This window comes from Triticum aestivum, chromosome 2D, assembly GCF_018294505.1.
Source record: "Triticum aestivum cultivar Chinese Spring chromosome 2D, IWGSC CS RefSeq v2.1, whole genome shotgun sequence".
NCBI lineage: Eukaryota > Viridiplantae > Streptophyta > Magnoliopsida > Poales > Poaceae > Triticum > Triticum aestivum.
The window spans coordinates 622,688,493-622,708,330 of NC_057799.1; the positions used below are offsets into that span (position 1 = coordinate 622,688,493).

At 47.6% G+C, this 19,838-nt stretch overlaps 3 protein-coding genes across 3 annotated transcripts; 2 read left to right on the forward strand and 1 right to left on the reverse strand.

The window, feature by feature from the left end:
- Positions 1–856: 856 nt before the first annotated feature.
- Positions 857–4,995, forward strand: LOC123055057 (G-type lectin S-receptor-like serine/threonine-protein kinase B120). Its single transcript, XM_044478967.1, has 7 exons — positions 857–2,871; positions 3,214–3,312; positions 3,403–3,590; positions 3,667–3,877; positions 3,978–4,215; positions 4,299–4,449; positions 4,525–4,995. Exons 1-7 carry the CDS (start codon positions 1,614–1,616, stop codon positions 4,825–4,827), a joined length of 2,448 nt encoding a protein of 815 aa, XP_044334902.1. The 5' UTR covers positions 857–1,613; the 3' UTR covers positions 4,828–4,995.
- Positions 4,996–5,825: 830 nt separating this feature from the next.
- Positions 5,826–7,794, forward strand: LOC123055059 (uncharacterized). The gene is made up of 3 exons (XM_044478969.1): positions 5,826–6,353; positions 6,470–6,686; positions 6,882–7,794. The coding sequence occupies exons 1-3, from the start codon at positions 6,234–6,236 to the stop codon at positions 6,983–6,985; spliced, it is 441 nt and encodes a 146-aa protein (XP_044334904.1). The 5' UTR covers positions 5,826–6,233; the 3' UTR covers positions 6,986–7,794.
- A 1,534-nt stretch (positions 7,795–9,328) lies between these two features.
- Positions 9,329–12,443, reverse strand: LOC123055060 (transcription factor bHLH112). The gene is made up of 7 exons (XM_044478970.1): positions 11,951–12,443; positions 11,258–11,762; positions 11,013–11,126; positions 10,743–10,808; positions 10,443–10,508; positions 10,194–10,256; positions 9,329–10,029 (listed from the first exon to the last, which is right to left on the reverse strand). The coding sequence occupies exons 1-7, from the start codon at positions 12,283–12,285 to the stop codon at positions 9,871–9,873; spliced, it is 1,308 nt and encodes a 435-aa protein (XP_044334905.1). The 5' UTR covers positions 12,286–12,443; the 3' UTR covers positions 9,329–9,870.
- Positions 12,444–19,838: the final 7,395 nt, after the last annotated feature.

Consider the following 19,838-nt stretch of genomic DNA (forward strand, 5'->3'; position numbering starts at 1 on the left):
GCACCCGCTCTATTGGATTGGGGCAAGAGGGGTGAATACTTCTCGGGTTCTGTTTAATCGGCATAGTTCATTCGATCACATTGTAAGTTCATCCCTCCCAAGAGGCACATGCGGACCAAAAATGCAGAATTTTCTCATCGGATCACTTAAAAAAATATTTTTTGATGTCTTCCTTTATTTAATGTATGTTGTACATTTTTATTATACACTAGGAACATTTTGTATACACACTTAATATTTTAAATACATGATCCAAAAAATTTCATACACATTATATATTTATTGTATACATAGTTTGTATATATGAGAAATATTTTCCATACACAGTTAATATTTTTTAAATGCTTGATTAACATTTTCAAATCCTGATTAATTATTTTTTCAAATGTTTGATTAAAATTTATTAAATACATGATCAACATTTCCATTTTTGTATTTTTTTTTATACACGAGAAACTTTTTTCTATACAAATTTAACATTTTTAAAATTCTTGATTAATATATTTCAAATGTTTAATTTATTTATTTTCCTAATATACTCCCTCCGTTCCTAAATATTCTTTTTAGAGATTTCAAATGGACTACCACATACGGATGTATATAGACATACTTTAGATAGTAGATTCACTCATTTTGCTCCGTATGTAGTCACTTGTTGAAATATCTAGAAAGACAAATATTTAGGAACGGAGGGAGTATATTTTTAGAATATTTGGAAGTACAAAAAAATTAAAAAGAAAAGCAGAAAACGAAAACAAAAGGCGTATAAAATAAAATAAAAACAGAAAAAGAGGCTGTGGCCTGTTGCCTCCCCGTGCGCTGGGCCGTCTCGCGCTTCGACTCCGTCGCCGTTACCCCCGCGCATTGCCCAAATACCGCCGCCGCCGCTTATCTTGGCCCCCCTCTCCCAGGCGGCCATAGCATCCGGCCGGCAGTCATCCTCCGCCGATTTCTTCTTGCCCCCTAGCCGCGCGCCGTTACCACCAGCGATGGGCCCGCCACGGTTGCAGCCGGCATTCCGTCCGCCACATATGTACGGTCGTAAGCCGAATGAAGCCCCACGAATGGCTCTGGTTGGTGCGCAACCCGCCCCTCCGCCGTCGGCGTCCGGCCGCCACCGTCGCCGCGAGCCACCCCGCCGGAGCTCCACCTGACGGTAACCCATTTCTTAGCATTATCCCCTTTCCTGTTCTTGAGTAAAACTACTTGTACTTCTCATATGTGTCAGTTTCACGGTGGCTGATGCAGACATTACAGCGAAAAACTGTAGCCTGCTGAAAAACGGTAGCTAGATATTTTTCCTGATGTGAAATTCCCCATGGAGACCAGCAGCCAATGCTGAATAATACTCCTAGAATCACCAACGTTCCGGTCAAGCTGGACATGCAAATGTGATGACTGATGAGCTAATTTTCAACGAAAACCGCACAGAAAAATCATAGCAGTGTTCCCCCTTAGTACCTCGTGGCGCTATATCGTCCAAGGGGCCAACCAAATAATCAATGCCAAGCATCTTCATGCCATTCAACTTCTCCTTCCTTGGCTCGATCTGAAAAGATCTCCCTCCTTTGATCGCCACAGCAGAGGCATATGTGAGAGAATCCTGAATAGGTATGGCTCCTCATCCTCTCCCGATGTTCGTCCTCCTGTCATTGATTTGTCTCTGCAGATCTGATGACCGCCTGACTCCTGCAAAGCCGCTCTCCGCCGGCGACAAGCTCGTCTCAGACAATGGTGTCTTTGCTCTTGGCTTCTTCTCCCCCACAAACTCGACTGCGGGCTCATACGTCGGCATATGGTACAACAACATCCCCAAGCGTACGTATGTGTGGGTTGCTAATCGCGACAAGCCGATTACCAACGGTTCTCCCGGGAAGCTGGTTGTGACCAACAATTCTGATCTTGTGTTGTCTGACTCCCAAGGCCGCACTCTTTGGACAACCATGAACAACTTCACAACCGGAGCCACGGGAACTTCTGCTGTACTTCTCGACTCCGGGAACTTGGTCATCCGGTCACCGAGCGGCACAGATATATGGCAGAGTTTCCATTACCCAACCGACACCATCCTCCCCGGCATGCAATTACCACTGAGCACAGATGATGATCTCTACACTCGCCTCGTGGCTTGGAGGGGTCCTGACGACCCAGCCACGAGCAACTACTCCATGGGTGGTGACTCTAGTTCAGACCTCCAGGTTGTCATCTGGAATGGGACGAGGCCGTATTGGCGCAGAGCTGCGTGGGATGGTGCTTTGGTCACTGCCCTGTATCAAAGCAGCACAGGCTTCATCATGACCCAAACAACTGTCGACATTGGGGGTAAGTTCTACTTGACATTCACCGTCTCCAACGGCTCGCCAAGCACGCGCATGATTCTGCACTACACGGGCATGTTTCAATTTTTAGCGTGGAACAGCACCTCATCGTCATGGGAGGTTTTCATAGAGCGGCCTAATCCTATTTGTGACCGCTATGCCTATTGCGGACCATTTGGTTACTGTGATGCCACCGAAACAGTTCCCAAATGCAACTGCCTCAGTGGGTATGAGCCTGATGGTGCAAACTTCTCCCGAGGGTGTCGGAGAAAGGAGGAGCCTACATGTAGTGGTGGAGATACTTTCTCGACCTTGCGTGGCATGAAGACACCCGATAAGTTTGTGTATGTCAGGAACAGAAGCTTTGACCAATGCGAAGCAGAGTGCAGAAACAACTGCTCTTGCACCGCGTATGCTTTTTCTAACATGAAAAATGGCAGCACGTCTAGTGATCAGTCAAGGTGCTTGATTTGGTTGGGGGAGCTTGTCGACACAGGAAAGTTTCGTGATGGAAGTGGCGAGAACCTGTACCTTCGTCTAGCCAGTTCAGCAGGTATACATCTTTCCTTATGCGCTTATGGATTGTACAGTGTGATCTATCCCTTTTATGTTGAATGCTAGATGTGGTTTGGGATGACATACTAATCACGAAAAACACAACACTCGCAAGAAATGCGTGTAAATTTTGAAAGCATCATTCTCTTGCTGGACTATATTTCTGCCTTTCTGCAGTTGAGAAGCAGAGTAATGTATTGAAGATTGTACTCCCAGAAATGTCTTAGATGCGGTTTGGATGACATACTAATCACGACAAACATAAAACATGCCAAAAAAACGCATGTTAAATTTTGAACCCATGATTCTCTTCCTGGATTATATTTCTGGCTTTATGCAGTTGACAGAGAGAGTAATGTGTTGAAGATTGCACTCCCAGTAATTGCTAGTATTCTGATACTCGCATGCATCAGCCTTGTGTGGATATGCAAGTCAAGAGGTAAAAACAATATTTGTTTTACTTTCTCAGGGTGCAATTTTCATGAGTTATTCATAAGAAATAGTATTGACCTGAATGCATTTTTGGCAGGAAAACGACGAATCAAGGAAACTAAGAACAAATATACAGGACAACTGTCAAAAAAATCCAAATCTAATGAACTTGAGAATGAAACTATAGAACTTCCATATATTTGTTTTGAAGATGTTGTTACTGCAACGGACAATTTCTCAGACTACAACATGCTCGGGAAGGGTGGCTTTGGAAAAGTTTACAAGGTAATAATTTTTAGCCTGATCATCGGGAAAAAAATCGCCATTTGTTGTTCAATTGAAAAATGATGTCTTTATGTAGGGCCGGTTAGAAGGTGGCAATGAAGTTGCTGTCAAAAGGCTTAGTAAGAGTTCTGGGCAAGGGGCCGACGAGTTCAGAAATGAAGTGGTTCTGATTGCCAAATTGCAGCATAGAAACTTAGTTAGGCTTCTTGGTTACTGCACTCATGAAGATGAGAAGTTATTGCTATATGAATACTTACCTAACAAAAGCTTAGACACCTTCCTTTTTGGTATGTTCTGCTCTTATGGTCATGTCTCGCAAAAATATTCTTAGAATAACTGAAGTTGTGATGGTTTGTTAATGATTTTAATTTTGCATTTTCTTGCAAGATGCCACAAGAAATGGTGTGCTTGATTGGCCGACCCGGTTCAAGGTAATTAAAGGAATAGCAAGAGGGCTTCTTTATCTCCACCAAGATTCAAGGTTAACAATAATCCATAGAGATCTCAAAGCAAGCAATGTCTTGTTAGATGCGGAAATGAACCCTAAAATATCAGATTTTGGTATGGCAAGGATCTTTGGTGGAAATGAACAACAAGCGAACACTATCCGTGTTGTTGGGACATAGTAAGTAATATATACACTAGGTAAGGCTTAACCCTGTTTTATCCAGCTTAACTAATTCATTTTTCTTGGAATGATTCAAACAGCGGCTACATGTCTCCTGAATATGCAATGGAAGGTTCCTTTTCAGTCAAGTCTGACACGTACAGCTTTGGCGTTCTACTGTTGGAGATTGTAAGCGGGTTAAAGATCAGTTCATCCAATCTCATAATGGATTTTCCAAGCCTTATAGCTTATGTAAGTTCACTACTATGCTCTAAACTTTTTGCAACTCAAAACACTCATAATAAATTGAGGATTTCATTGGTTTAGGCATGGAGCTTATGGAAAGATGGAAATGCAAGAAAATTGGTGGACTCGTCCATTGTGGAGAACTGTCCACTTCATGGAGTTCTGCGGTGTATTCAGTTAGGTCTGTTGTGTGTTCAAGATGATCCAGATGCTCGTCCACTGATGTCATCCACTGTGTTCATGCTAGAAAATGAAACAGCCCCACTTCCTACTCCGAAGGAGCCTGTATATTTTAGGAAACGGAAGTATGAAACTGAAGAGCAAAGAGATAACCTGGAAATATCTCTGAATGGCATGACTATGACAATGCAAGAGGGGCGTTAAATGTTTAGTTCCATTTTTTCCTTTTTTGTAAAATTCTCTAATTTTTTCAGTTGAGGAATTCAGTGATTCATGTTCTTACGGACAAACAAATAGTTTATTGACTTGTAATCCTCTTTGTGTGCTATTTTCATAGACGGTTTCGATATTTTGTGAACTTCAATGGTTTGCCATTTGTTTTCACCTTGTCAAGTGGAAGAGGCCACCTGATTAAGCAATTGTTTCCTCTTGAAGAATTTTCTGCATCCCAGCTTCCTTGGTTAGTCAACGGGCCTGAAACTCTGAATTGCTATTTTGGAAGCAAGGCTGCTAGAAATTCCATGTTTTCTCTGAGCTAGCATGCAATGCATCTTGCTATGTAGTCCACTTTTTATCTTCTATTGCTAGTGGCAAGTAAGCTAGGATTACACGGCCAAAGTCTGACAGTGATCTTTTGTTTATTTCAGATGGTGTGGCCGAAACTTCAGGTATGGAAAAGTGTTGGAAGTTCAGGTCCAGCCTCGACAGAAAAGTCAGAAAAGTGAGGCTTCTGTGGATCTATCAGTATCTATCAGAAAGTTAGAAAGGTATTTTCAAGTGATCTTGCGCCTGTAAGACCAGATTAAATCTTGCCAAGCCAGCTCATCCAGAATGCGGTTTAGGATACTCAGCTAATATCTTCATAAATTAATTTCGACATCGCTAGCCTAAATCATCTAGAATCATGTATACGTCCTCTGAAATTTCAGAAATCACACTAAAATCTTTAGCTGTTGCACTTGCACCACCCTTTTGATTATTCAGATAGCATTATTTTCACTTCAGAGCAATAATCTTGAATTACACTTTGCCCATCCATTGTGATCGTGTGGTTACTTTTACGAGTGCTTTTTAAAAGACGAAGAATCAAGATAAAGGTGTTGAATTTCACTGTGGGTCTGTGCACGACGTGAAGTTGAACTTTGTCTTGCACGCTGGCTTCACGAGTTCGACCATTACACTGACGTAGGGTGTTGAGGTGCATGGTGGTAGCTTTCAAAGAGGGTGGAAACAGAGGCAAATTCAAAAGTTTAACACCAATTCTTTCTATGGCAAGAAACATGGTCAAATTCTACGAAAAGTACACGATTTTCTTTGGTCCCAAGAACAGGACAAATTTGAACAGGACAAATGACAGTGGATGGCCCTTGCTACCTGAGGAAGCGGGGGTGAAGCAGCAGTGGTTCCAGGCAGCCGTGTCGGACCGGGAGAGCGTAGCTCGCGACTGAAAGACAATAAAGCCTACCGCCTTTGAGACTCCTATTCATCCACGGTGGATCGTCCGAGCATGAGTTGGATGCCGACTCCAATTCCAGAGCTCCGTTGGCCCTCCTCCTCATCATCTATATTCTTATTGGATCCATGGTCGAGCGAGGTGCAGGCAGGCAGGCATGTTTCGTCCGGCGTTGGGAGTCGCGGGGAGGACCCTGCTGCGGCGGTTCTGCGGCCAGGCCGCGGCGGCCGGGTCGCCGTCGGGGCCGGCCGGAGCTACCAGGCTGAGACACCTACACGTACGTACGCCTCTGGCTAGCTTCATACACTCTCTCAACTCAATCTGCCTCTCTTTCAGCGTGGACGTGCGTGTTTGATGAAAGTAACTGAATATTTTCTGGTGAACAAATTGCAGTCTCAGAGGAGCAATGCTGGGGATGCTGCTGGCCACCGCTTTGGCTTTCTTCGCAGGTACCTCAGACCACGGAATATGGCGCTAGCTGCATGGCATGGATTATTTGTTTTTGGTCTCTGGATCTGTGTGAAGGAGATTGGCAGGATTGCGCCGTCAGAGATTGACTGGGTTGAAGCTGGCGTCGTCTCCCCGATTGTGAGGAAACAACAGAATTGTGGTGAGTGCCTTGAGATTAAAAACATTATTCTCCGTTGCTAGCTAGCTAGTGTCTGTTTTGAATTGTTCTCATAGTGCATCGTAGTTTATTTACTGCTGCGTGCAGCTTAATTCTGGAAAGGCAGCTAACATGCTAGCGTGTATCTACAATTTAGTGCGTGCATGCATGGATCCCTAACTTGTGCATTTGTCGCAGGCAGCTGTTGGGCCATAGCTGTTGCATCCTCGGTCGAAGCTGTACATTACATGAATACCTTGCAGTCAGTCTCTGTTGTCGGTTCAAGAGCTCATCGACTGTGACACAGAGAACGATGGGTGTGACGGGGGCGAGAAAGAAAGGCCTTCGGGTATATACAAACAAATGGACTCTCAAGCGAAACTGACTACCCATACATCGATGAGAGGAGTAAATCGGGTTGCAAGCCGAACAAAACAGTAGCAGCAAGGATAGCAGGCTTTCAATTTGTCAACCCAACCGAAGAGGCTCTTGTTGGAGTATAATGTCCGGCCCTCTCTCTCAGATCCGTCATTTGGTTGCATTGGCTAGAGCATGCACTTCTACATGGTATCGGAGCCAAGAGGTCTTGAGTTCAAGACCCGGCTGGCGTAATTAAATTGCAGCCCACTTTCGGTCCACGTTTAGGCCTGAGGGAGCCGCACGTGAGGGGGAGTGTTGACGTATAATGTGCTGCCTAGTCTCTTCCATTAGATCGGTCTGATGGATGAACAACCAACAGGTTCAGGGTTCAAAACCTAGTAAACGCAATAAATAATTGCGGTCTGCCCCCGCTTCTGCTGCCCACGTCATATAGCTCCAAAGGAGCATAGACGTGAGGGGGAGTGTTGGAGTATAATGTCCGGCCCTCTCTCTCAGATCGGTCTTTTGGTTGCATTGGCTAGAGCATGCACTTCTACAGCTCTAGAGAAAGCGGTAGCAAAACAGCCCGTGGTTGTTAGTATACAGAGTCTCGATGATCTGCAGAAATACAAAGGAGGCATCCTGGATTATGAACCTAACGGAGACTACACCGGCAGCAGACATGCTGTCCTGATTGTTGGTTATGGCACAGATTCAGACGGTGTCAAGTACTGGCGCTTCAAGAACTCGTGGGGAGAAGACTGGGGTGAGGGTGGGTTTGGGAGGATCCGCAGGCACATTGCCGACAAGCGAGGTGTGTTGGGTATTTTCATGCACCAAGGAGTATATCCACTGCTTATGGACTGATCAATCTATATGGTTGCATCTTTTGTTCGTAAAACTTGTATCCCCTTCCTGGTTTCATATTTTTGCACCTCTGCTCGTGTAGTTGCATGCACATTTTTGTCTATATTGTGATGGTGTTTTCATATGTGTAGTCGTTGTTGGACTTCTTCCTAGCGAAATTTCATCAGATCTTGATATCTAATCATTGTTGATTAAGTACATTTTTTTCTCGAGCAACCGGCAGCAGCTCTGTTATTCTATATGCTATAAATTATTATGCTTCGAGCTTATTGTGACAGGTGTAAATCGGGTCGCAAGAGGAACAGCACAGTAACAACAAGGATATCATGCATTGTCTATAACCACATATACCATGAGTATCTTCAAGCTTCTGCTTGGATTGTGTGACTACCTAAATCAGACGACTAAAAATGTGTGGTTACTTTTATGAGTGCTTTTTAAAAGACGGAGAATCAAGATAAAGGTGATGAATTTCACTGTAGGTCTCTGCACGACGTGAAGTTGAACTTTGTCTTGCACTCTGGCTTTACGAGTTCGACCATTACACTAACGTAGGGTGTTGAGCTGCATGGTGGTAGCTTTCACAGAGTGTGAAACAAGAGTCAAATTCAAAAGTTTGACACCAATTCTTTCTATGGCAAGAAACATGGTCAAATTCACGACAAGAACAGGAGAAATCAGAGGTTCAACTTATATCCATGCCACGGGAGAATTGGTGGGCTGAGGAGAAATTAAGTACTCCTACACGGTTCATGCATCTCCTCCAAGTAGTTTACTGCGTTCTTCTGAAGAACTGTTATTGTTTTTATGCCAACCATCCCACTATGATGTTCAGTTTACTATAAAAAAAACTGGTGCTTTACTCTTTTTCATTTCAACAGTTTTCCACGCAGGTAGACTCAAAGAGCTAAAAGTGCACTCGATATTGGTCCGGTACCATACCACCCAAATGTAAAAAAAAAAGCACAGGAAATGGGGTGCTAGCATGCTGCTAGGGCAAAACAGTTGTGCTCAGCACTCAGCAGCCAAGCTTCAGTGCTGCAACATATCAGTTGAGATTCAGGTGAGTTTCATCGCTTTTACTACCCCTACTACTTGTTATGCAAGAGTGATTTTTTTTTTTTACTCCTACTACTTGTTATGCAACTGAATTTTCTAAATTGCTTGGATACAATTTCAGCGATGACTATACACGGGTCCTGGCTCGGTTGGTACCGCTGAGAGGAATGCAACGTAGACCACACAATAAGAGACGCACAGAAGAATATGCTATACACGCATGCAGATATCCACTGGCTCGGAAATGGGATAGTCTAACCTGAAAGATTCTGGAAGGCAATATTCAAGAAAAAGACACACGGCACGCACAAATTCTGGAAGCCCTACTTAAAACAAGAGCATGTGGCCAGATCCAAAGGTGTAAACCGCATGCTGAGATCAATCAAGGGGAGATGCCACTTCTTTATTTGGTAGTACAAATCCTTAGAGAAATGAAACCTGCTACAGACAGATCTGCTTTGATCCATCATCACTGAATTAAAAAGTACTAGTAGTAGTTCTTTCTTAAAACAAGCTGTTCCACAACTGCCCAATGATGCAAACCTAACAACCAATCATACGACGACAATCGACGACGACGATGATCGAATGATCAGCGCGACATGATCCAGTACTGATCCTCTCAGCTAGCATGCAGATCCCTTGGTCAATAGATTATTCCCCGATGAACCTGAAGAATGAGCCCAAGTCTTCAAGCACTCATTCCAAAGGTTCATCTAGCTTAGCCATATAATTAATTAAGCTTCCTTGCTTGGTGGTGCTACTACATGTTACAAATTATGATCATAGACTAGATAGCTCGTCGAGATCGAGGAACGTTGTCGTCGGATCGATCCGTGCATGGTAGCTTCTGATCGATCAGGGCGTACGTTCAACAAGCCTTGTGATGCTTCTTCTTCCTCTACCTAAATTGGGGGCCGAAGGGGTTCCAGAAGTCGACGGGCACGTCGCTGGCCACGGCGAAGGTGCTCGATATCGGCACCAGGCACAACCCCCGGCCCTTGAGCGACACCTCGCCGCCGTCCTTGCACGACTTGTCGGGGCTACCATTGCTCGAGCTCTGTGACCAGACACGCGCAGGCACATGTAAAAAGCTAGCATCAGACATGCACTTTGAGACTTGAAATGGCATGCAGTATCCATGGAAAGTGAGAGAGAGCAAAGCATGCAGGAGCCATGACAAGCGCAGACTGGCCAGCACGCCATGGATGTACATGTACATACCTTGAGGTACTGCGGCACTTGATGCTGATGATGGCCGCTCTTGAGGTATGGGGCGCTGAGCACCTGCATGCAAGGTTGCAGAGACAAATGTTGAGCTCGGTCTCCAATGGAGTCTCCTGGAGGATGATTCGTGGGAGGAAACCGATAGAGCTCGTGCGTGCGTGCGTGCTCGGGGCGCCATGATTAAAGCGTGCGTGTGCGTGCATGGGGGCATGGAATCATATGTAGGGACTTGGAACGTGCACTTACACCAACTTGGTCGTGGAGGAACTTGATGTACTCGATGGTCTCGTGCAGCACCGACGCCGTATCCGTCTGCAGCACGCACAACGAGATTGTGTGTTAGATACTCCTCCACATGTGTGTGTCTAGATGATAGATAGATCTCGAAAGGCGGGGAGGAAAGGATGAACGCTTTTGCAGAGAAGAGATGCACATTGGATGATACTCAAGGTCATGTGTAATATATCTAGCATTTGTTTATGTGATGCATGCATGCATGCATGAAAAGCCTAGCTAGCTAAGCGAAGCTAGCAAGCAAGCTTGTACCTTTCCGAAAGGAGAGACGAGCTGTTGGAGCGCTGTGATCCTGTCCCCTAGCTTCTCCTTCCTAACCTGAAATGTGTTGCATGCACAACTTTAATCAATCTGTAAAGATGCATCGATCTGGGTTTGCGTCTATGTATTATACTATGTAACATCAAATAATGTCCATGGTGTTTAAGTGATCCAAGTGGCATGATTTAACCTAACCTAACCATCCATGATTTAAAGGTAAGGTATGACTATGACTATGAGCATGCATGCGTGCATGTTTACCTTGAAGGTCGGCAATGGCGACGGCGTCTCCATTCTGGGTTTCTTGAACGCCGGCTCGCCGCTCGCCTTCTTGGCCACGATTGAGCTAGAGTCTCCCACGCCTTCTAACACAGTCTACAAACAACCAAAGTAAATTACAATCAGCCACCTACTACATCTGTACGTGCTTCTTCCATGGAATATTTGCAACTACTAGTAGAGCATTGTAGTTGTAAATACTTAATCATTAGCCCAAGCTTACGTACCTTAAGTGCAAGGTTTGCCCCACGCGGCGCCGGCGACGGTTGTTTCACCGCACGCACGCTGGTGTTGTCAGTCGCCGGCGGCGCTGCCATGCCCATGCCGAACCCGGCAGACTGGTTCCAGAACGCGGCGTCGTTGGTGAACTGGAGCGGCTCCCTGGCCCCTGTCTGGCCGCCCATCTGCTGGTACTGATACTGCTGCAGGAGCCCGGCCGCCGGTGCTGGCTTACCCGTCGGCTCGATGAGGCTCCTCAGCAGCGACGACTGGAACCCGTAGGGCGAGTTGGGCGACAGGAGCAGCTCCGGCGCCCCCAGGCTGGACAGCAGCTGCTGCTGGCGGTGGTGATCGTCCTGCTGCTGTTGCTGGTGGTGGTGGTGGCCTTGTAGAGCTAGGTCTAGGTTGTTCGGCGCGGCGACGGCGTTCATCATGCTCTGCTGGTCCGTTCTCGAGCTCATGTCATGGTGGCCAACTTGGAGAAACCCATGCATATTACCAGCACCGCTGCTCCTGTTGAAGTTGAGACACACATACACATGTAGATTTCGTTAATTAATTTCAGTGCATGTCACGGGAGTATGTACGTATGTGTATCGATTATCATCATATCATATGATAGAACGAGATCACGGACGAACGGCGAATCAATCGAACAAATTAAGGGCAGGTGTGGGATCAAGTGGGAACGAACAACTCACATGTAAGGGTTATTCCAGTCGGTGAAGCCGGCGGCTGCCGGGTCGTTGATGCTGGCGGTTTCTTGGAAGGTTAGGGAGCTGTTGTTCCCGGGCGACTCGGAGGAGGCCGTGGTGGTGCAGCTCTTGGCCTGCTTCCCTCCGTCAGCCCCCACGTCGTAGCCACCAGCAGCCAGACCGGCCGGCCAGGTGTTGAACCCGGCGAGCTCCGTCGAGCACGCCGCGGCAGGCACCGCCGCCGTGGCGTTGCTGTTCCACCACATGCCGTGAGAGACTGCCCCGGCACCGCCGCCGTTGTACATGGCCGGAGCAGCATGCATCAGCTGATGATCTCCCATCTCGTCGATCTGCCGATCACCGCTCCGTTTCCTGGTCGACCGATCGATCTCGGAGGGATAGGAGAGCCAGATGCAAGGGAGTGGTGAGTGCTTGTTGGGTGGGCAAGGAGAGGAGGGAGGGGAAAGGGGTGAAGCTAAGCTCAGTGGAAAAGATGGGGTTGTGTGGTCTGGGTATATATAAACCGTTTGGAAATGAAACGGGGAGGAGAATTTCGCCTGCCTGACCGTGGCTTGGGTCGTTGGCGGTCTTCCGGCATTGCGTCAGCTGGTAAATTTGAAATCGATCTGGTGCAACAGATCATGATCAAGCGGTCGTTGAACAACCCACATCACTAGAGTAGAACGCCACTACACAACACTCTCGTGCACACCGGTAGTAGTCTCTTTTAACTCTCGATCTTGTCTTGTAGTAGTTGTAACAGTAACCTCTTGTTGTCTTAGGGTTTTGACGTATGCGCGTAATGTTAGATGACTACCAACAACGAAAAAGACTTATCATAGTGTTGTTAAGGTTCATACACTAGGTGCAATCTTAAAGACTAATCAATACTTCCTCCGTCCGAAATTAGCGTCATCTAATTTCGGATGGAGGAAGTATTTCTTTATTCTAGAAAACCTTGAATGGAGAATAAAACGAGAGACTCTGTTTATAAGGAAAAATGGGCCGAAACCCTCATGCTGACTACTCCATCCGATCTAAAATAAGTGAATAAAGAAACCAACACACTAAGTTCAAACCGCCTAGCTAAACTAGATCTGCCACGAGAAATCAATTTTCTGGGCTGCTACTCTCACTCCCAAATACACCACGCGCTCACACACCAACATTCGTGCAGGACTAGCTACATGCCCAGCCAACACACCAACATTCGCGCATGTCGTTCCATTGTACTTCTTCTGTAAACTAATATAAGATCGTTTAGATCACTACTTCAAAGGGAGTACCAGCCAAACCAACCCCGTTTGATTGTGTGCCTTGGACCAGAAAAAATGGTCACCCTTCTAGCACAAGATCATCACACTCTGCCATGCCAAACCACATTCCCACCCAATTGGTTCATCGCTGCCGCACCGCCTTCCGGGTCGCTCCCTCGACTCTCAACAACCTACCAAGGCCGCCAACCTAGAGTCCATTGACCCTGCTAGACAACATGTTGTGTGACTTGATCCTGGGTTAAAGCCTTCCGGCAAAACTTGAGGACCCAAAACCCAAGCCATGGGAGACAAACATGTGTATCTGTGACGACACCTCTAAGGAGGGGAACATTTCCTTGATTAAAGGTTGATCTAAATACATATGTGTTATAGTATTTCAACACTACGGGCAAATCTTGGCAAATAATTGAAGGCCAAACACACACACACACAAAAATCACGATGACTTTGTTCCAGACAAGTCACATCTAGCTATACCCTCAAGAAATTCTGATCCTTCAATCTCCCCTTTTATGATTCTTCAGTTAGAGGCTCGGATCACTAGCTAGTAACTAGACATATAATAGTTAGGATTTAGGGATATTGAGATTACAAAGCAGGGATCCAATAATTGACATATGCCGGGCGCCATGCATCCATGTTTCACACATTAGAATCAAGATAAATATGTCGAATCGGTATAAAATATGTTATCTTTTACAAATAAAACAAAGGAGCGAGTAAGACTAGGGTATAAATTCGAATGGATCAATCAAAGGCATTGACCTCCGAAAGGAGGTCTTGCTGATGAGAGCAACACAGTGAAATGAATCACATCATCCAGAAGGAATGTTTGATGAAATTGCCTAACTGCTATAAAGGGGTAATGAACTCTAGTAGTAGAACTGTTGGACCTAATCTTTTGTACCAAGAAGTCACGTCTGTGTGCGCTATAGTCGGCTAGAATTAATCTAATCTATCCTAGCTAGCGAATTACTTTCAACGTGGTGATAATTGCAAATCCTCTGACCATCGGCCTTTACTTTATTTTATTGTTAAGCATTCCGACCACTAGAAGATAAAATTCAAGCGTCACAGTCCGATGCAAATTACTTGCATGCCCTGATCCTACAAATCGTAGTTTATAATATGTGTAGCATGCGGAACATATCCAGCGATAGTAACGTTTGTAGCTCGCTAGCATTATGCATTTTAAATCCCCGCTAAATCCCATAGCAATGGACGCATGCATGTACCCTTGGTTTTTGCTGTAAGAATTTTTCGTGAATGGGTGCTTGCCTGCCGGTGATAAAATTGTTTTTGGTTACAAATGAAACAACCATGCATGCATGCGTGTTTTGGATGAATCTGAAAATCAATTCAGATGCCAAAACGTCAGTTTCGTCGGGGATGGGTGACGTGATGGAAGAACGCCTCCATAACGCACGCGTTAGGCACCCCATGTTTGTCCTGGATCGTTATGATTCCCTCCGCCCTGTTCCTTTTTGGATTTTTGCTCCACGTACTTATATTCCCTTGCCAGTCCACACTAGCCAAGTCTCAATTTGTTTTTTTAAAAAAACAGACTGGCCAAATTCGTGTATTATTCCCCTTACACTTTTCTTCTCCTTGCAGATTGAGGGAGTGTGTAGTTTTCAGTGAAGATGGCTAGCTAGCTACTCGATCGTAGCTCGTAGTAGCACAGTGCGATTGGACCGATCGAAATGCGTAGCTATATATAGACATGCCAACCGTAAATAGTCAAGACAATTTCTCATCCTAGTTGATTGTGATCTGAAACCGTCGTGCCCACGGGCAGCATAGAGACTGGAATTGGAATGATACAGCATTTCATAAAAGTAGCTAATCAAGGCAGGTACGTACTAAGTACGCTTTTAATGGACTTGAAAAACGGCAGCCTAGGTTCATGCATAGACGTAAAAATATAGTATGTACACCTACTACTTAGGCTTGCAGCAGCGCAGAGAGTCCTGTGAACGACGACTAGAGGAACATTCTTTCGGCGTAGTATCGCAGCATGATTTCGTCTCTAGAAGAGGAAGACGGTGGCCGGCCTAAACCTACAGATGTAGCCATAGGTATTAGCTTATTAGTTTTTTTTGGCGAATTTTATTAGCTTTTTTTAGGGAAGGTATTAGCTTATTAGTGCAACACCAGGGTTGCACGCACAGGTAGGTTGGCGCGGCGACGACGTCGTTGACGTCATGCTGATGGCCGCCGATCGTTGTAGCTACGGCGAACTCTATGGCGGGAGAAAGAGAAGGGAGGCGTCAAAAGCGCGGGGCCCGGGGGACGGCACGCGTGCCCGGAAAAAGCCAGCCGCCCACTCACCCCATCCACACACACACACACACATACTCGGCCTCAGCCTGAGCCAAGCCACAAGCAGCAGCAGCAATACAGCGTGCATGCAGTGCACTCCGCCCGCAAGCCAGCGCCACTCCAGTAGTCGGAGGCCGAGTCAAAAGGTCGGACAGGGACAGCGTCCGTCCAGCCGGAGCAGCGTTCGTCGATCGATCCATCGCCTCATCGCGACAAGGATCCGTCCGCTCCGCCCGGCCGGTGTCCCCATCCACGACCCACCACGTCGCTGCCACGTATCCACCAGCGACAAACCTTTGACCATCCGATCCCATCCGATCCGATCGAGCTAGCCAGGCGACGCGATGGATAGATCATCATTCCGGGGTTCGGTAGACGAAGAAGGTCAACTTTCTATTCATTTAACTGACAGGCAGCAGTGTAGCAGTTCCACAAATGAATGAATTGATATTGTAGCTAGTACTACTGCTAGGCGAGAAATGATTGGGTTTGGGAGGTCAACTTGTTGCTCATTCCATTCCCTAGCTAGCGTGCTAGACAGTGCAGCAGTTGCAGAGAGGAACCGATAGTAATATAGTACGATTATATGTAGGTTCGCAAAGGCAGACACTCGAATCTGTGATGAGCTAGCTAGCCTCGGTGTTTCTTCACCCAACAACTCGAACAAATTAGACAGAGGGTCGCGCGATCATGCACGACCTTTTGCCGTCCCTTGTGTTTTCGTTTAGGGATTGGTCGGTCGTTGGCATGCACGAGATGGAGTGGAAGATTGGGCCATTTAGCTAGATCGTGTTTTTTTAGCTAGATCGCGTCAGGTAGTCGCGTGCAATCAACCTCCTCCTGGGATCGGACTGACAGAGAACGTACCAAGAGGCAAGAGTTTTACCTGGCCAGCTAGGATAGATTTACTCGATCGTGCATTGCACGTACGTAGCCACGCCCACGCCCACGCACGCACTGATGATAGATAGGCGTCGACGTAGACAATTCGCCAGAGAAGAGAGATAGACGTGTAGACTCTCCATCCCTATCATTTGTTGGTGGGTCGACCGATCGAGTCGTAGACGGCAAGCCGCTGGCCCTGCCGTGCCGTGCGACCCAGGGAACTCCTACTACCGAGAATCTCTCCCCAGCCTCCCACGGAGAATCTCTCCCCGCCGCTTTCTGCTGTCTGTGCGACACACGGCGACACGACCGGCGCGTGGGCGCGCGCACGGACACGGCGATCGACCAGAGCTAGTGCGCGCGCTGCGGCCTGCACATCACACCACGCGCTCTGCTTCAGCAGCGGCGCGTATGTACGTAATGTACGTCGCCGGCCGGTCCTGTGACACGTGCCCGCGAACCGGCATCGCACGGCGACGCTGACCCGTCGCCGGGCAGACCGCGGCGACGGCCGGCGTCGATCGAACGCGTGCGTACGCGTCAGGGACAAAAAAGCGAGAGGTGTTGATCATGATGTGCCGGCCTTACGAGTTACACGATGCGACGCGGGGGCACGTGGGAGTCTGCGATGGGCTGTTAGGCTCGGCGTTGACACGGCTGGGCTGGGGGACTACGACCTGGCTAGATCGTCAAGCTAGCATCTTTCTGATTTTGGGGGATCTGGTAGCGCCACTGATATTTTAGGAGTTGATTTAGTGGGTCAAAGCGTACGTTACCTGCCCTGACTTCCGATCGTCGTCTACTCGATCAGTTTCTTTCTCCCGACAGCTGCCGAGATCCATGGCAGGCCAGGCCCGAGCTTCTTTGGAGCCTAGCAAGCTACCGTGTCAAGTGGGGTTGGTTCCGTTGATCTCTCCTTCGTTTGCATCGAAACCTAGCTCGCTAATGTGCATGCGCCTAACACACATGTTCTAGTTAGGACTTTGGACTTGGGAGTGAGCACGGGAGGTAAGCCCGTGACTGATGCGTCCAAGCAACAAGGTCAACCATCAGACGATCCAAATTAAAAGACTAAATCCGTTCTCATGCATGCATGCATGTTGAGAACTTGTGATTCACAAGTCTAGACCAGCTAGCAAGGATCAAGCACCGCACCGGGGACACACTTGCCAGCATTTCTACACGAATATTCTATAGCACTTTTTGTAGCACGCTTTGGTGTGTTTTTTACCTCATGAGAAGCCACCCACACCCGGCCCCTGTGTGTGCAGTGTGCACGTCATGCACACTCGTGGAACAGATAGATAACCTTGGCAGAAAATTAAAGAGACAGCAGCAGCAGTACACACATAGATACTCTAGCTATTAGATGCAGCTCACCGTCAACTGAAGAATAACAACAACAGACAAGAGTCGTCTCCTGAAGGAGTTAGTGCACTAATAATACACCGCCTTTTCCCGTCCTCTGAATTCTCTCCGACTTTATTGATGTGTGCAGTGTGAAACGAGGCCAAACTCTCCATCTGGCTCCCAGGGGGGTCAGCACTGGCTGGACCCCCAGTCCGGGTGGGCTCTGACGAAACCAGCCCAGCAGCGAGGCCCCCAGCCGCGTTGTGCGTGTGACTGCGTTAGGTATGCTGGGCCAGGCGATGGGCCTGTGGAGCCAGTGTCCGTCGCAATCGCAGCCTGGGTGCACGGGTCAACCCCTTTCTGACCCCTCACCTTTCACTTTCTTCCCTCTTTCTTTCTTTCTGGTTGCGATCGGGAGAGGGAAAGAGCTTTGCCTCCAAATTCCCCCGGGTCACTGTCGGAATTACTACATCGGTTCTCTCTGTGCTGATGGTAACATTGCGTACGTAGATTGCGACGAGGGCCGGAAAACAATTCATGCATGCATGGTGTTTGCAGTTCATGCATGCCAGGCTTGGAGTTTCTGCGGCCCGCTGATTCGCGTCCTAGGTTTAAGCGCACTGCATTTGCGCTGTTATGCTAAAAGTGGCTGCGACGTTGCCGGCGGTGAGCCGTCCGACGATCGCGGCCGTGACGCCCGCCGCACGATGCCAACCGTACGTACGTGCATGTGCCCTAGCAGATGTACGTATCGATCGGAGCACGTCCGAAAAGGCTTGCATGGTGGTTCCTAGCTTACCGGGCACTACCAACAGCAATGAAATGAAACTCTAGTGTCCATGTGCCGTGGTGTTTTCGTGAGTTGCCACACAACGAGGCAGCTAGCTACATGACTACATAGGAGTAGCCAGTTAGGTGGGTTTGTGTGCACTCCAGTGCAAGGGCATGGCACTAAACGGAGCCAGTGCACGCATGGAATGGTAGTACGTTTTTTTTTTCCCCAAATAATGCAAGCTCCATCTACGTACATGGCCTTGATTTCATGCACGCATTTTATGGGTTCCATCGGTTGCCTGCCAGTAGTAGTACGTGAAATTTAGCTAACAGTATCCGGTTGACTCGTTGCTAATTAATGCATGCGATCATGACAAAAGGAGTAGGCACCGTGTCCACGTTGTGCTGTGCTGCTAAAAGCTATAGTAGGCTCATTGCTCCACGCATGACTTGTGGAACCAAGGCCAAGACGTGTTTAGAAGCGAGGACGCGCCACGCCGGCGATTGCTCCTATTAACTTCAACCGTGTGGGACGGGGCTTGGCCATTTTTCGGTGATCCAAAGTCAGAGGAGCACGGGTGCACTCATGGCCGTGCATGGACCGACCAGGCCTGGCGACCACTCGTTGACTCATGGCGGGATCGATGCCATTCTAATCGATCGTCAGCGTATTATAATGTGGAACCATGTAGTGGTTGCACAGTGTGTGAATTATCACTTGCTCTAATAGTCAACAAAGGGCTCATAATCAAGATCACCTCTCAAGTCCTTTCTCCATGAGCAAGCAAAAAAAAAAAAGACGAGCAAAAAAGGTGGCGCGCATGAGAAGTCTTGCTTCAGAAGTGACTGTGCCGTTAGGAATCTGGACGGCATGGGCGGTGCCGGTGCCAGAGGAATCCCGGGGATGGATCGAGCGAGACACGGCGAGTTGGCCCGGCCGGCGCTGCCGGCTGTACTGTGCCGTGCATGTGCGCGGGAGCTTTTGGGCAACTTGCGGTGGCTTGTAGATCGAAAAGGATTCGATCGGGGCGAAGAAAGATCATGAGGAGGACAATGGCTGGGCCAGCGCCGGGGAGGAGCTTTGCAGCGAGACATATGGCTCAATCGGCTCTGCTGATCCCATTAGCATCTGGCCCCGCCGCATGCAGCAACAAAGTCGAGGCACACTGGCCGTGTCTCGCTGCAGGAAAGAGGCTTTCGGGAATCTCTGGCCGAGCCATGTGACCAGGTGAGCCAGCGATCTCAGCTCGGGTGCTGGTTTAGTGAAGCAAGCTTCAGGTTGGCTG

Excerpts from the sequence above, each read along its gene's own strand:
- LOC123055057 (XM_044478967.1), top strand. The coding sequence starts at position 1,614 with ATGGCTCCTCATCCTCTCCCGATGTTCGTCCTCCTGTCATTGATTTGT. Across the intron at positions 2,872-3,213 it reads TCGTCTAGCCAGTTCAGCAG|TTGACAGAGAGAGTAATGTG; the intron begins GTATACATCTTT and ends GGCTTTATGCAG. Across the intron at positions 4,216-4,298 it reads ATCCGTGTTGTTGGGACATA|CGGCTACATGTCTCCTGAAT; the intron begins GTAAGTAATATA and ends TGATTCAAACAG.
- LOC123055059 (XM_044478969.1), top strand. The coding sequence starts at position 6,234 with ATGTTTCGTCCGGCGTTGGGAGTCGCGGGGAGGACCCTGCTGCGGCGG. Across the intron at positions 6,354-6,469 it reads CCAGGCTGAGACACCTACAC|TCTCAGAGGAGCAATGCTGG; the intron begins GTACGTACGCCT and ends AACAAATTGCAG. Across the intron at positions 6,687-6,881 it reads GAGGAAACAACAGAATTGTG|GCAGCTGTTGGGCCATAGCT; the intron begins GTGAGTGCCTTG and ends CATTTGTCGCAG.
- LOC123055060 (XM_044478970.1), bottom strand. The coding sequence starts at position 12,285 with ATGGGAGATCATCAGCTGATGCATGCTGCTCCGGCCATGTACAACGGC. Across the intron at positions 11,127-11,257 it reads GGGCAAACCTTGCACTTAAG|ACTGTGTTAGAAGGCGTGGG; the intron begins GTACGTAAGCTT and ends GGTTGTTTGTAG. Across the intron at positions 10,257-10,442 it reads TCCTCCACGACCAAGTTGGT|GTGCTCAGCGCCCCATACCT; the intron begins GTAAGTGCACGT and ends CCTTGCATGCAG.